Here is a 14,175-nt window from a genome sequence, read left to right as displayed (position 1 = left end):
GATAAGGGCACCGCTGCCTTTGAACTGTAGCAAGAGACTTGCCGGGCTCTTGCTATCCTTCAAAAGCAGAAGCCTCACAGGGAGTGCGGGCCCAATGGGAGATTGTCCCCACGCTCCTTGTGATGCCTGAGCCTTTGAAATGTACAAAAGCAAATGTATCAAAATGTAAAGGGCTCTTGTACATTTCAAAAGGAAGCCGGGCAGAGAGCGCAGGGCCTCCCGCTTTTGAAATGTACAAGAGCCCCAGTAGGGCTCTTGTACATTTCAAAAGCAGAATCACAGCAGAATGCAAGTGGTGACTGCTTCAGTCCCCGCTCGTGCTGTTTCCCACTGTGCCTTTACTTCTCCTACCCCCCACAGAGATGGTGCTGGTCTTTTAAGCTGGCTCCCACCAGCTCCTATCCCCTCCCCCCGCCCCCGCTGCCTCTCTCTGATAGAAGCAGCAAGTGGGGGAAGTGACTAGTCACATCACTAGTCAACTATCTGATAAGCTTATGCTTATCAGACAGTCGACTAGTCTCTTACATCCCTAATTATAACTAAGATGTGTCTACATTGATGTGTATCCATGGCTAACTAGAGCATATTTATTCATTAACTACTCCATGAGAAGCAGTATTTTTATTTTGAACATTTCAAAGTTATATTTTTCCTGGTTACATAAATGAGGATGTGTGAGTTGGATATTCTTTCAACTTGCAAAGTGGCAGCAATTTAGCAGATTGATTTTGTTTTTTCAGTTGGACCAGTGAAATGCAAGTGACAGCTTTGGGACAGGTATCCCCTAATTCTTTCCCTTAAGACTGTGTTTTATCTTTCTGTGATATAAAAGCTTGGCCATACACCACCAAATGCTCCCTGAAGTGTTTGAGTACAAATCTTGTTTTATGTGGTAAAACAGCAGGGAGTCTCAATTCAGTTCCTCAAATTGCTTTCCTGCAATGCCTTATTAAGTAAGCTAACACTAACATAATTGCCGTTCTGCTGATTCAAAGAGTAAATTTGGTAAGCTAGTGCTTTTAGAGCTTATGCTCTTTCAAAACTGAAGACATTTTGAAGGTGGAATAAAAGTAAATGTAGTTCTATAAAAATAATAAATTAACTAGAATGATTGTGTGTTTCAGTGAGTGGTGGTAATGCTTTGCATGTTGCTGGTGAGGACTTGGTGGATAGGAGAAAGGAAAATGATGAACTGGAATAGAATTTTAAGGAACATTATACAAAGCAAGAGGTGTGATTAATTTGAAATACTGTAAGTGCACCCCCAGTTATACAAAAATTATTTATAATAGCTGTTTCCAATACCTTCCTGATGATTGAATTACTAGAGGTGTTCTAGGTGAAACTGCTTTGGATTTATGTATACTGTGATCTAATAAATTGAACCCAGGGTTAGGAATCAGGAGAAATGTGGTCTATTCCCAGATTTGCTGCAGACATGCTGTGTGCCCTTGGGCAAGTCATTTAATTTCTCTGTGCCTCAGTTTTCATCTCTCATATAAAATGGAGATGACACCAACTACCTTTCTAAAGTATTTTCAGCAGTATAGAAGAGCAAGAACTATAGACGTGAAAATTCTTCTTAATTATTGCGCCCCTTGTGCAGTAACATTGGTAATGTCATGTGCATTTTAAGAAAAACTATTTGTATGGTTTCCTTTTCTAAAAAAATTCCAATTGTTGACTTTTATAAAAATATACCTTTTCCCAAGAAAAAAGGATAAGACTTGTATTTTCAGGTGGGTTTAGGGTTGGTTTAGGTTTTGAACTGAATATCTTTAAGAATAGAAGTGGCAACAATACACAAGACTGCCTCTTACAGAGTAAGGTCTTTATTTTGATATTCAAATCACTGCCAGGATTACCATTAACTTCACTGTTTTCAAGATCAGGAGTCACATAAAGTAATGGAAGTGAGCATTTATTAGGACATTTTTAGTTGTAAAATATGGTTACTCTTGACAGGAAAGTTTTAAGTGTCCGTCTCTTGTCATCTGAACAAGTCATCCTGCTTTTCTGTGGTATTTTGTTTCCATCTTTTGCAATCATGAATCTTCTTGAACTGTGAGGCAAATATGGCTTTATAGCTGAAGTCAGAATGTTCCAGAGACTGGACAACATGAGACCAAATGAATGAATGAAAAGTGGGCATCGCTTTACAAAATGTAATAGAAGTTGGTAAAGAAATGTGTGTTTTATGATATTATTGATCACATTCCTTTACCAACTTTTATATCAAATATAACAACTCACATTTGTACTTGAAAATATGATTCTTAAAAAGCATTGTAGTACTAACTTTGATAATTGTCTGAACCACTGACAAGTGGGAGCTATTTCTTCAACTAGTTATTACCAGAGCTGCATGGAAGACTGTATTTCACACAGCTGCCTGTATTAAGTGTTGCTTTTGGTCCTTGTTTGAAGTTATGAACACCAAATTCACACAAATTAAAGCAAAAAATAAAAAGTGATATAGTAATATAGTACAGAGTAAAGTGCATAATATAAAATACTATATGTTAACTTAAATCAAATTTCTGTGTATGTCTGTGTATGTTTTATATAATCATTATTCTTGTTATTTAAAATACTACTACAATGAAAACTTAGCAATTTGTATTAATGTTGGATCCTGCAAGAAGCAGAGCATCTCTTAGGGAATGAAGTCAATAGTGTGCTCTCTAAGGTTATGTCTACACTACAAAGTTAGTTCGAACTAACGGACGTTAGTTCGAACTAACTTTCATAGGCGCTACACTAGCGCTCCGTTAGTTCGAATTTAATTCGAACTAACGGAGCGCTTAGTTCAAACTAGGTAATCCTCATTCCACGAGGATTAAGCCTAGTTCGAACTTACTAGTTCGAATTAAGGGCTGTGTAGACCCTTAATACGAACTAGTGGGAGGCTAGCCCTTCCCAGGTTTCCCCTGGTGGCCTCTCTGGGCACAACCAGGAAAACTCTTCTCCTCTCCCCCAGCCCCAGGCCCTTAAAGGGGTAGACTCTGGCCAGATGGCACTGGAGACAGACAGCCCTGCCAGCAGTGTCTGCCCCTGACCGAGTGGCCCCACCATGAGCCAGGCAGCCAGTGGCAGCGAGCCGTCCCCTGCCCAGTCCCCCAGCACCCAGGGGCCAGCCAGGGGCCGTAGATGGCGCGCGGCCCCCTGGACTAGTGCGGAGGTCATGGACCTCATTGAGATTTGGGGGCAGGCTCCCAATCTCCAAGATCTCCACACTAGGAGGAGGAACGCGGCTGTCTACGGCCGCATAGCAACTGCCATGGCCCGCAAAGGACACAGGCACTCCCGGGAGCAGGTGCGCATTAAAGTTAAGCAGCTGCGGCAGGGGTACGCCAGGGCCACCAGGGGCGGCGCTGCTGCAGGGGATGACACCTGTCCCTACTTCCCTGCCCTCCACTAACTCTTGGGGGGCAGGGCGGTCCGCACCAGCCCAGGAGGAAGTGAGCCGGGACCAAAGGGCCCTGACCCGGGCACACCAGAGGGGCCACCGCAGGATGTCCCAGCGTCCAGGGAGACCGTACCGGGTAAGTAGTTCGAATTAAGTAGTTCGGGGGGAGAGGCAGGAGGGAGACCAGAGACCACACACGTGGGCCATGCCTTCCACGGATCACGCAGACACCTGTGCACATGCGAGCACGTGCCATGCCACCCTTGGGCAGGTGGCTCCAGCTGCGTGACACCCAGGGGCCATGGCCCAATAGGCACATGCTTGTGCAAAGAGACCTGACATGCTCCCGACCCCGGGGCGGGACCCAGCAGGATGCTTTCCCTTCACATGTCCCCTCTACACGGAGGCGGGGAGATGTCCCCCTCCCCCCCGGCCACACTATACATGGCACAGGGACATGGGTGTGGTCTTGGGGCAGCTCCCAGTCCCGGGGAGAGCCAGACATCATGACCATGGCCTCTGTACAAGCACAGCGGCTCTGACAGTGCAGGACATGGTCACCCTCACGTTGCGGGGTGGGGGAGGGGGCTGGGCATCATCCTCTGCATCCCCAGGGAGAACTGACCACTTCTCTTCTCTCTCTACAGCTGCACCAGCTGCTCGTGCAGGGCGCACCACCCCGCCCGGGACATGCTCCCGCACCCGTGGCCTGCTCCGGACTACCAACACGGAGCAGGAGTATTGGGACCAGCACCTGGTGGCCCTGCGAGCCGTGCACCGCACACTGCAGGCCTGGATGTGGGAAGACCTGCAGCTCCGCCACGAGCTGCTGGCTCAGGTCCGAGGGCTAAGCACAAACCTGCAGCTCCTGCTGCAGAGCATGGTGCCCCGTGCTGGTCCTGCGCCTGCTGCCCCCCCCAACTGCTGTCCCTCTTCCCACTCCTGCCCCCCCTCCCACCTCTTACTCCTCAACCCCCACACCCTCTTCCTCAATGTCCACACCCCCCACCTCAACCTCCACACCCTCCACCCCATCCCCCCGGGGATGCCGAGGCCCCCTCCCTCGCCGTGCTGGGAGGCGGTTGGCCCGGCGAGACCCCCACCCCTGATCCTTGAGTTTCCCCACCCCCTCCTTTCCCTTGCTTCCCCCTTCCAGCTCCTTCCTCCCAGTTTTCCCCCTCCCCTCTCCCAGCCTCTCTCTTCCCCTCTCCCACCTCCTTTTCCCAGTTTCCCCCAGTTTTGTTCAGTAAAGAGAGTTTCTATTGTCCTTTATTTTGTACGTCAGGAAGGGGGGCTAGGGAAGGGTAAGTGGAAGGAGGTGAGGGTGGAATGGGGTACGAGCCCCCAATGGGGAGGACTGGGCTGGCTCTGCAGGCTCCTCGGGGTGGAAGCTCTCCTGCAACCCCCCGATTGCCCCCTCTTCCCAGATGGCAGCCTGTGGCAAGTGCAGCCGGGCTGATGTCCGAGTGCTGTGATGTGCTGAGTGTGGGCACTCCGGGCACTCCAAGCCATGACTGCTTTGCAAGTGGGGCACCCCTGAGAACTGTCTGTCCGGGGTGGGGGTCGGGTCCCTTTAAGCACAGCCCTCGGCTAGCCTGAGACAGCAGCTCCACGCTCTAAGTCCTCCTCTGATGCCCTGCTGGCACTGCTTCCGGCCATCCTTAAGCACGGTTCAGGGTCCACTTAATGTGGACATGCTAGTTCGAATTAGCAAAACGCTAATTCGAACTAGTTTTTTAGTCTGGATCCGTTAGTTCGAATTAGTTTAGTTCGAATTAACTAATTCGAACTAAGTTAGTTCGAATTAACGTTGTAGTGTAGACGTACCCTAATTTCTAGGTGATACTCATCAACTTGCAGGATAAGCCCCCAAGAGCAAACTAGTGCATTCTGTGAATTAGTAAATCAGCAATTACTATAAAAACAGGAATAACACATCACAAAATGGACTTTATTCACTCAGGCCTGATTCAAAGCCCATTGAAGTCAGTGGAAAGTTATCAATTTCAGTTAGACTTTGTCTTAGATTCTTATTTTGTCAGTAATTTATTTATGATAATTCATTGAATATTAGCAACTATATTGCAATATATTTTGTAAATATTACCAAGGTTTTAGGAGATGTCCCTGTGGCACCTATTACAGTTTCTTTCTTCAGATATTGGAAGAGACCAACATTTGTTTTGTGCGGATTATAATACATACATTTTATCAGAGTGCAGACTGAATAGGTTCTACTGCCTTTTAAAATGTTTGTTTGAATCCTTTCAATTTAATATTTATGGTTTTTATATTTTAGGAGGCTTTTTCATGCATTGTTTTCCTTGCATGCTAAGTTGAGAAACTTATTGATGCAAACAAGAGAATTTTTTTAGGATAGAGTCCTTTCTAATATACCGTATATACTCGAGTATAAGCCGAGTTTTTCAGCACATTTTTTGTGCTGAAAAATGCCCCCCTCGGCTTATACTCGAGTCAGCCTCCTGCTCGCGGGCGGACTCTGCCGCCGGCTGGGTCTAGCCGCGTGAGCCCGGAGCTCTGGCCCCGGTAACCGAGGCGCTCGGGGCGGGGGGCGCTGCCAGGAGCAGGCTGGGCTCCGTGTGTCGGGGGCCGTCGCTGCGCGGGGCGCTTGGAGCCTCTGCCGGCCGCTTGGGTTGCGGGTGCGCCCGCAGGTGCTGCTCGGAGCCAGCGGCCTCGCCCCGGGGCCGCCGGCAGGGAGGCTCGGGGAGCAGCCGAGAGGGGCTCTGGCCTGGGAAAGGTCCGGGCGGGGGCTGAGCTGGTTGGGCCGAGTGTCCGAGCGTCTGTTCCCGTGTGTGACTGGTGCTGGCGCTGGGCGCTTTCTTGCAGGCGGCCCTTCAGGGGCTCATTGGATTGGCGGGAGGACTTTGAGCGGGAGTTACGGTATTTTTGATACCATATTGTTTTTGTTGACCCCCTTTTCCACTTACAGAGCTAGGTTATTGTTTTTCTTTGAAATAAATATTCATGTAATTTTATTGGTATCTATCTTCATTTTTTACATTTACCAGTAGCTGCCTCATTTCCTACCCTAGGCTTATACTCGAGTCAATATTTTTTCCCAGTTCTTTGTGGTAAAATTAGGTGCCTCGGCTTATATTCGGGTCGGCTTATACTCGAGTATATACGGTATATCTATATAGTACTTAGTTTTTGTTTTTTTAAATCAGTTGCTTACCTTAAAGTGTAGTTCTTGATTTTCTGAAATCCACTGCTATGAAGCCTGTGTATCTGAAAGATGCATAAAGTTCTTAAATGGTATCATTAGTGGAGGTATCAATAAAAAAATTGCCAGCTGTTTTTAAAGTGTAGTGTAAAAACATTTCTCTTTCTAAGTGGTTGTGTAGGTGCTTGAAATGTTTCAGTCTGTGGGCCAGATTCCACTGTCAGTGGAGTTAATTTAAAATTGAAATTACTAATTATATATTTCATAGTTTTTACAATAGTCAGTATTAGGGTGTTATGAAAATGGATCCAAAATAAACACACCCAAAAAATAAATATTGTGTTATTTTGGTAAATGAATACTACCTAGAAAATTAGATCATTACCTAAAGATTTTATTTGTAATTCTTGTAGCTACAGTGTATTGTATAATAGTATATTTCCAGTATTTTTATTTTTAATGGCTGTGTTATTGAAATTATGATTTCTAAACATTATCCATGAATTTTATTTCTCAATTTGCTTCCCCCCTCCTTTAAGATCCCAGAGGCGTATTTTATTAGAGATCCTCATACTTTCCTTCTTACAAAGGACTTTATTAAGGTATATGTGGTATATTTCTTTCAAAGAAATCTCTCAAGACCTTAACTGCATGTCCTCACAGGTTAACATTTTCACATGTAACCCCAGCTACTGGAAATAAGAATGGTTATTTGGTTAACTGAAGCATGCTTGAAAGGAGAAGCAAAGCTTGTCTACAAAATACTAACACTTGGATGAGTCTGCAGCCTGAGAGAAGAGCACCCGGTGAATTTTCTGGACTTTTTTCATGGCTGACTTAGGATTTGCTTGCATTGTCAAATAGTGTGTTGACCTATCTCTTTGATGCATATTGATTATGACAATCACTCTCCTTTCCCTGCAGGCCATGGAGGCACAGATACAGAACTTTGGACAGACGCCATCTCAGTTGCTTATTGAGCCACATCCTCCTCGGAGCTCTGCCATGCACCTGGTGAGATATAACTGCTGGTTGGGAATTTATTTCCTTTCAACCTGAGGATCCTTTCTAGGTCATAAAATACCTATTTAAGTAACACTTTCTTTTCCTGCCCTGAGTGGCCTACAGTACCATAGCTTTTAGTCTGTGCAGAAATTGCATGCAGGCTCTTAAACAGCAAGTTGGAAGTTGGAATAGCTCTCACTTTCTACAGCCATTTATTTCTGTTGTCCAATCTTGGATTAAAAAAGGATATCTTATAAATATGTATTTGATGAGTATAACTGCATGAAATAAAAATGAGTATATGCTTCTCTCATATTAAACATTTTGTTTAGAAAAAAGGGGGAAACATTCCAGAGTGATTTATGAACATTGGCTGCTTGTCAGGAATGAAAAAATGTAATTCAAATCATGCTTGGAACCCTTTTGTCCATTCCTGTGAAAGAATACAATATGTCCTTGTAATTTCAATTTGAACTTCAGCATTAATTACCAATGCACTCTTTTATATGCTCATTACAAAGTACTATATTATGTAGCAAAAGTGAAAAGTAGTGGTATCTGTCCCAGTTAGTATCCTCTGAAGACAAGAAACTTTCTATGAACTTTAGTAAATAAATCATAATGTTCACTAGCTTTCATAATATCCATTACCCATGAGGAAAATCACATTGTGCAAATGACAATTTTCCTAAAGTTTTAATTTTGTTCTTTTAAAAATTAAACATCACCTGCAAATTCACATATCTAGATAGTCAATATCTTAAAAATGTATGTAATATATTTAGACAGCAGTTTAAATCTGTAGATTCAGAGCAAAAGATTACTTAAACTTCCTAGAATTCATCTTAGTTGATATAACAGTTAAGTTTATGAAGACATGCAATACATGCAAATTGGGATTCACAAACTTTAATTGATAATAAAACTGTTACTAGCCATGAGTTAAAATTATATTTTACTTACAGAATAATCACCTTGATTTTATAATAATTCATATAGTTTTAATATGATTTGTAAGAAATAAAAAGTAAAGTCAATTCATATAGTATACTCTAAAGGATTTACTTTAGTCTAAAGTACATTAGAAAAACAGTCATCTGTGGGATTTCTGAGTTCCTCCTTCTAAAAATTCTTGTTTCAGCTACTGGACTTTATACAATTTCATGTTTATGAGGTAATAATGGGTTAATCTTCTATTTGATTCCTATCTACAGTGTATTAATATTAACTATTCTGATAATTTAATATTTTGATTTTTGTTGAATGAATGCTGATTTATCTTTTATACCCTGTAATAACCTAATGGACCTTAACCATACCTCTTCTCTATTTGTCCTCGTGTAATGATCCAGTAATAGTTTGCCCTCCTATATTGCTAGTGCAGATAGCATTGTTTTCCCTGTATGTGCATGTTTGCCTACTCACTTTAACCTTGTTTTCCCTCAGACCTCCTCACTAATTGTGTTATCCCTTCTGTTTTCTTCTGCTCTCTTCTCCTTTCTACTCAACAGTGTTTCCTTCCACAGAGTCCACTCATGTTTAAAGATCAGATGCAGCAGGATGTTATAATGGTGCTGAAATTTCCATCAAATTCTCCTGTCACACATGTGGCAGCCAACACGCTTCCCCACCTTACTATTCCTGCAGTGGTAACTGTGACTTGCAGCAGACTTTTTGCAGTCAATAGATGGCACAACACAGTAGGTATGTGTTCACAGATCTCTTATTTAAACATTATGTAAGCAGTGCATCTTTTAAGTTTCAAGTAGAGTAGCTGGGTTGATCGTGCTTGTCTACAGATTGGCAACACATTTTTACCCATTTATCAATGTATATATTGAGTACTCATAGTGTCCATTTTCCGTAATATCACTCCAAGAAGCAGTATTTTTTTTTATTTTATCCCTTTGGTATATATGGTCATGCCAATTTTCTTCCACAATTTGATCTTAGGAAGTGAGTCTGGCCCACGAAAGCTCATCACCTAATAAACCATCTTGTTAGTCTTTAAAGTGCTGCATAGTCCTGTCTTTTGTTACTCCAAGAAGCAAGCTCCCTAAATTCAGATCAGATTTGCAACCAATTGATATGTTGCTACATCAGTATCAGTCTTTAGTATAATATGTTTGGTATGGTACTACTATTCTTGACACCACGTGTATAATATGCCCCAGTTTTCAGCACTAGACTAGCTAGTATATGTGTATCACTGTTCACTATTAGAGAGAGTGTCTTTTGAGGTACCTGACTTACCATTATCTTTTGAATATTATGTCAGGTACCTCCATATTCAGAGATACCGAAACTTTATTCACAGTTAAAAAAAGAGAATTATCTTAATTTTGCTAATTCCTATTGCCTGAACATTTGAAGGTAAGAAATAATCACTGGTATCAACATGGAATGACAATGTATTTGAAATATGACTTGTGTTCATAATTAGCATTAGGATTAGAACCTGATCCTGCTAGAGGAGGCAGCCATGTAGCTAAAAGACTCTTTTGTTTATGGTTATTTGTGACACTGGCAGTTGAGGAACCCAATGTAAAAAACCATAAACAAGTTAGTCTCCTACAGTACTTTAATACTAATTTTACTAACATTGTTCTGTTAGTCCTCTGTAAGCTTTTCAAGTCTTCTGGGGACATTGGCTAATCATCCTTGCCCTTCAGCAGGCCATTTGAGGAACCTCCTTGAATGTGTTATGGTCTCCTCAATTTCTTAAAAGGGTCCTTTAGTGGGCAAACTGCACCCTCCCCTTAGTACAATAGTGGGAATACTGAAATGCACATGTTCCCACCTCTTTAATGAGATAAAGGTAAATAATAGCTGGTCAATAGATGGCACAACACAGTAGGTATGCCATCTAGGGAAATCTTAGGTGTTCCCTAGCAACCATGCTTTATGTAAGAAAAGCCTTATAGGCCTTGATTCTTCCTTGATGTCCATGTAACTATTTTGTTCACATATACCCATGTAAAACATGAAGCTGTTTGCTAATATGCAGGATTAGGTTCATAAATCATGTCAACTAAATCATGCATTGTTTGTGCAACCCAGGAACCACAATATTTTTGGATAAATAAGCAAAATTGTTAAGAAATTCAAAATAATTCCTACACTTTTCTTGGCTTTTACACTGTTTGTGCCATTTTCTGTTACTTCAGAACAGCATAATTTAGGGCAGGAATATCAGTCTTAATGTTGCACTTCTAATTTTTGTTGGTTTGGTTTACAATCTTAAAGGGTCTCTCTTGCCTACTTAGATTTAAATTATAAAAACTTTTAAAGATGTCTAGTCTGTTAAAACTGTGGCATTATTTAATTGCGGTGCTTGTTTTTAATTAATTATTCCAACAATAATAATCCAATAATCTAGCATTTTGGGTAGGTTCATAAACATGAAACTGTGCACAGGGATACTCCATTACTATCAAAAAAATACACAGAACTTGCACACTAGGTCTCTGACTTTCTAAGGTGAGCTGTTAAATTACTAATTTGTAAAATCAATTTTACAAGGTTAATTGATTACCCTCTTTATTTTTATGACATGCTATTCTAGACATGTATTTAATTAGTAAAAACTGACTATATTATTACTAAATCTAAATATTGTCAGTGAAAGATTCTTAATATAAAAGTTATGGTGAGAATACATTTCAAATGTCTGGTGACATCACACAAGATTGGGTTCTCCTTTTGACCTGTAGAAATGATCATTTGTTTTTCCTCTACCAACTATCCTACACCCAACATGTGCTACCTCCCTCACAAGTGCCTTGCTCTCCCAATTTTGCCTTTCCATTCTGCCCCTTTTGCAAGGACTACTTCCAGTGATAAATAGTGCCTAAAAGCCGTGCTCATTAATGTTTGCAGCCTGGTACAACAAACTTCTGTACAAGAAAGGCTGATGATTTGTTTGGCATTGACATATCACACTCCTGGATTTACATGTCACAACATTTTGGAGTACAGGATCTGCCGAAAAAGCTCCCCGCTGTTGGCAGAGCCGTGGCTACACTTTACTTTCACTTTCGAAATGGCGCATGATTGGCACAGCGCCCGAGCATCAGTATGCAAATGAAGCCCTGGATATTTAAATCCCACGCTCATTTGCATTTCCAAAGTGCTTGATTGGCATCCCTCTGTCGGCAGAGGGATGCAGTCTAGACGTAGTCTACTTGTATATTAAGAGACTGCACAGCAATGTTATGACTGGTACATTATTGCTGAACCTAACTCAAGATGTAAAATCCTCAATGCAGATACACTTCACAAGGATAATGTATCTACAGATACCCACACTAAAACTCTCAGGAGCTTGGAACATAATATTCTAACTTTCTGAGTCATACATAGAATAATAAAAACATAGGAATGGAAGGGGCATTAAGAGGTAACTCAAATCCGCATCCTAAAAACAGAATTAAATACACCTTGGTCATACATGTGTGTATATTCATATTTTGCAGTAGTCTTCATTTCCTCTTATGGAGACCTGGAAAAAAAGGAAAGATATATGTCACTTTCCAGAAAAACAGTCTTGTAGTCCAGCATGGAAAAGATTGTCCTGCAATGTCCTAAGCCCCATTTAAATCTCTAACTCCCCTCTCCCAATCAGTTATGCATACCAAGTTTGAGATCTTGCTACATGACTGATTCACTGGGTCCAGAGTTGTACTTGTTAGAGGATTTGAATGTATTTTCAGTAAACTGGCCACAACCAGAGAACACTCTGAAATCAATTCTGATTAAAACATCACAGATTATAAGCAGTAAGTGCTTCTTGCTTTACATAATTTCTGTTTGCAGCACAAAGCAAATTTGATATTATTTTCTTTTGAAGTATAGTTTTCTTTTCAAAAAAAATAATGATTCAGTTTCAATGAGCAGAATATTTCCACCCGAAGTGTGTTTAGAATGTTATTCTCCAAATTGATGGAATGTATGCACTTGTCCTTTTTTACGGTGATTTAAGATAGTTGTACTCTGTCAGAATAGAACAATAACATAAACTATTTATGTGTGATGGGAGATGGGCTGTATCATATTATTAGCTCCATCACTCACTATTGAACATTCCATTCTGATAAATGTGTAAATGTTATCTTCATCACACATATGTAAAGATCATCATTGTAAAAGCCAACAACTACCAACAGTTAACCACATAGTGATATTCATGATACATATTTCTAAACATAGGCGGAATCTCTGGTACAATACATTGTACGGTGACTCTTAGCAAATATTGACTTTTAAAATATAGATCTGCATTGCACCAACAGTAATGCCTCTATTATAACGCTTGTGTGACTAGGATTCCTATGTGCATTGTTCCTTAGTAAGGCCCCTGAAATATCACTTATAATAGCAAGTCCTGCATTTTGCTTCAGCTACACCAGACTTACACGGCTACATTTCTATTATAATAGCAGTGGTTCGGTTAGAGCTGTGGTCTCAATTTTACACCACTCATCAATTTCTTTCCAGAAAAGGAATCCCCAATTGACTGTTTAAGGCAGTTTCCCTCCCCTTTTTTACCATTGTAGTAGCTCTGAGACTCTGTCCCAGTAATTGTATATAACTTAATGGTCTGTAATACCATTGTAAATGAGGAGTTGATTTACTAAAATCAGCAACAGCTTAATTTGGCTCAAAGTAAACATACATATTTTAATTTAATTTTATTTATTTGAGTAAAAAACTTTTCTCACATGAAAAAGGAAATCTTAAAAATTGATATAACAAGAAATGGTAAGATATTATGAATTTTATAGGGTATAATCATTTTACAATGCTAACACTGGAAAAACAATGTAAACATTGCATAAAGCAAATTCCATATTTCTTTTATTCCTTCTTTCATCTCTAGGCCTCAGGGGAGCCCCAGGATATTCTTTGGATCAAGCCCATCATCTTCCCATAGAAATGGATCCATTAATTGGTATGTTAAGGATCAAATTGTGATTATATAGTTGAAAACAATGTTTAGTAAATATTCATTATTTTTGAGGGCTTGCACATGTGCATTCTACTGTTGGTAGAACTGACATCCCATGCATAGTCACTGGAAATTTTTCCCTCAGTAGTACCCATTGGGGCAGATTGAGCACACTCTGATGCTGCGCACTGCTAAAGTATCCAGCCAACCCTGTGTCCCGTCAGTTCCTTCTGAGGGTATGTCTACACTACAGCGCTAATTCAAACTAACTTAGTTCGAATTAGTTAATTCGAACTAAGCTAATTCGAACTAACGGATCCAGACTAAAAAACTAGTTCGAATTAGCGTTTTGCTAATTCAAACTAGCATGTCCACATTAAGTGGACCCTGAACCGGGGTTAAAGGTGGCCGGAAGCAGTGCTGGCAGGGCAACAGATGAGGACTTAGAGCGTGGAGCTGCTGTCTCAGGCTAGCCGAGGGCTGTGCTAAAAGGGACCCAACCCCCACCCCGGACAGACAGTTCTCAGGGGTGCCCAGCTTGCAAAGCAGTCATGGCTTGGATTGCCCGGAGTACCCACACTGGGCACATCACAGCACTCGGCCATCAGCCCGGCGGCACTTGCCGCAGGC

At 41.5% G+C, this 14,175-nt stretch overlaps 1 protein-coding gene across 16 annotated transcripts in view; it reads left to right on the top strand.

The window, feature by feature from the left end:
• NBEA (neurobeachin) overlaps window positions 1-14,175 on the top strand; it is a 748,862-nt gene that overhangs the window by 707,291 nt on the left and 27,396 nt on the right. For 4 of the 16 annotated variants that reach the window (XM_075919181.2, XM_075919180.2, XM_089775505.1 and 1 more), the window contains 4 exons: window positions 7,133-7,195; window positions 7,518-7,607; window positions 9,110-9,302; window positions 13,477-13,548. In XM_075919181.2, the coding sequence (XP_075775296.2) occupies window positions 7,133-7,195; window positions 7,518-7,607; window positions 9,110-9,302; window positions 13,477-13,548 (418 nt within the window). Of the gene's footprint in view, window positions 1-7,132; window positions 7,196-7,517; window positions 7,608-8,739; window positions 8,773-9,109; window positions 9,303-13,476; window positions 13,549-14,175 lie in introns of all 16 variants that reach the window. The other 12 variants (XM_075919185.2, XM_075919184.2, XM_075919182.2 and 9 more) reach the window with 5 other exon arrangements.

The sequence above is a fragment of the Pelodiscus sinensis genome, chromosome 1 (assembly GCF_052426305.1).
Source record: "Pelodiscus sinensis isolate ZL-2025 chromosome 1, ASM5242630v1, whole genome shotgun sequence".
Taxonomy (NCBI): domain Eukaryota; kingdom Metazoa; phylum Chordata; order Testudines; family Trionychidae; genus Pelodiscus; species Pelodiscus sinensis.
The sequence above is the reverse complement of the archived record's forward strand: the minus strand, read 5'-3'. Positions and strand labels throughout refer to the sequence as shown.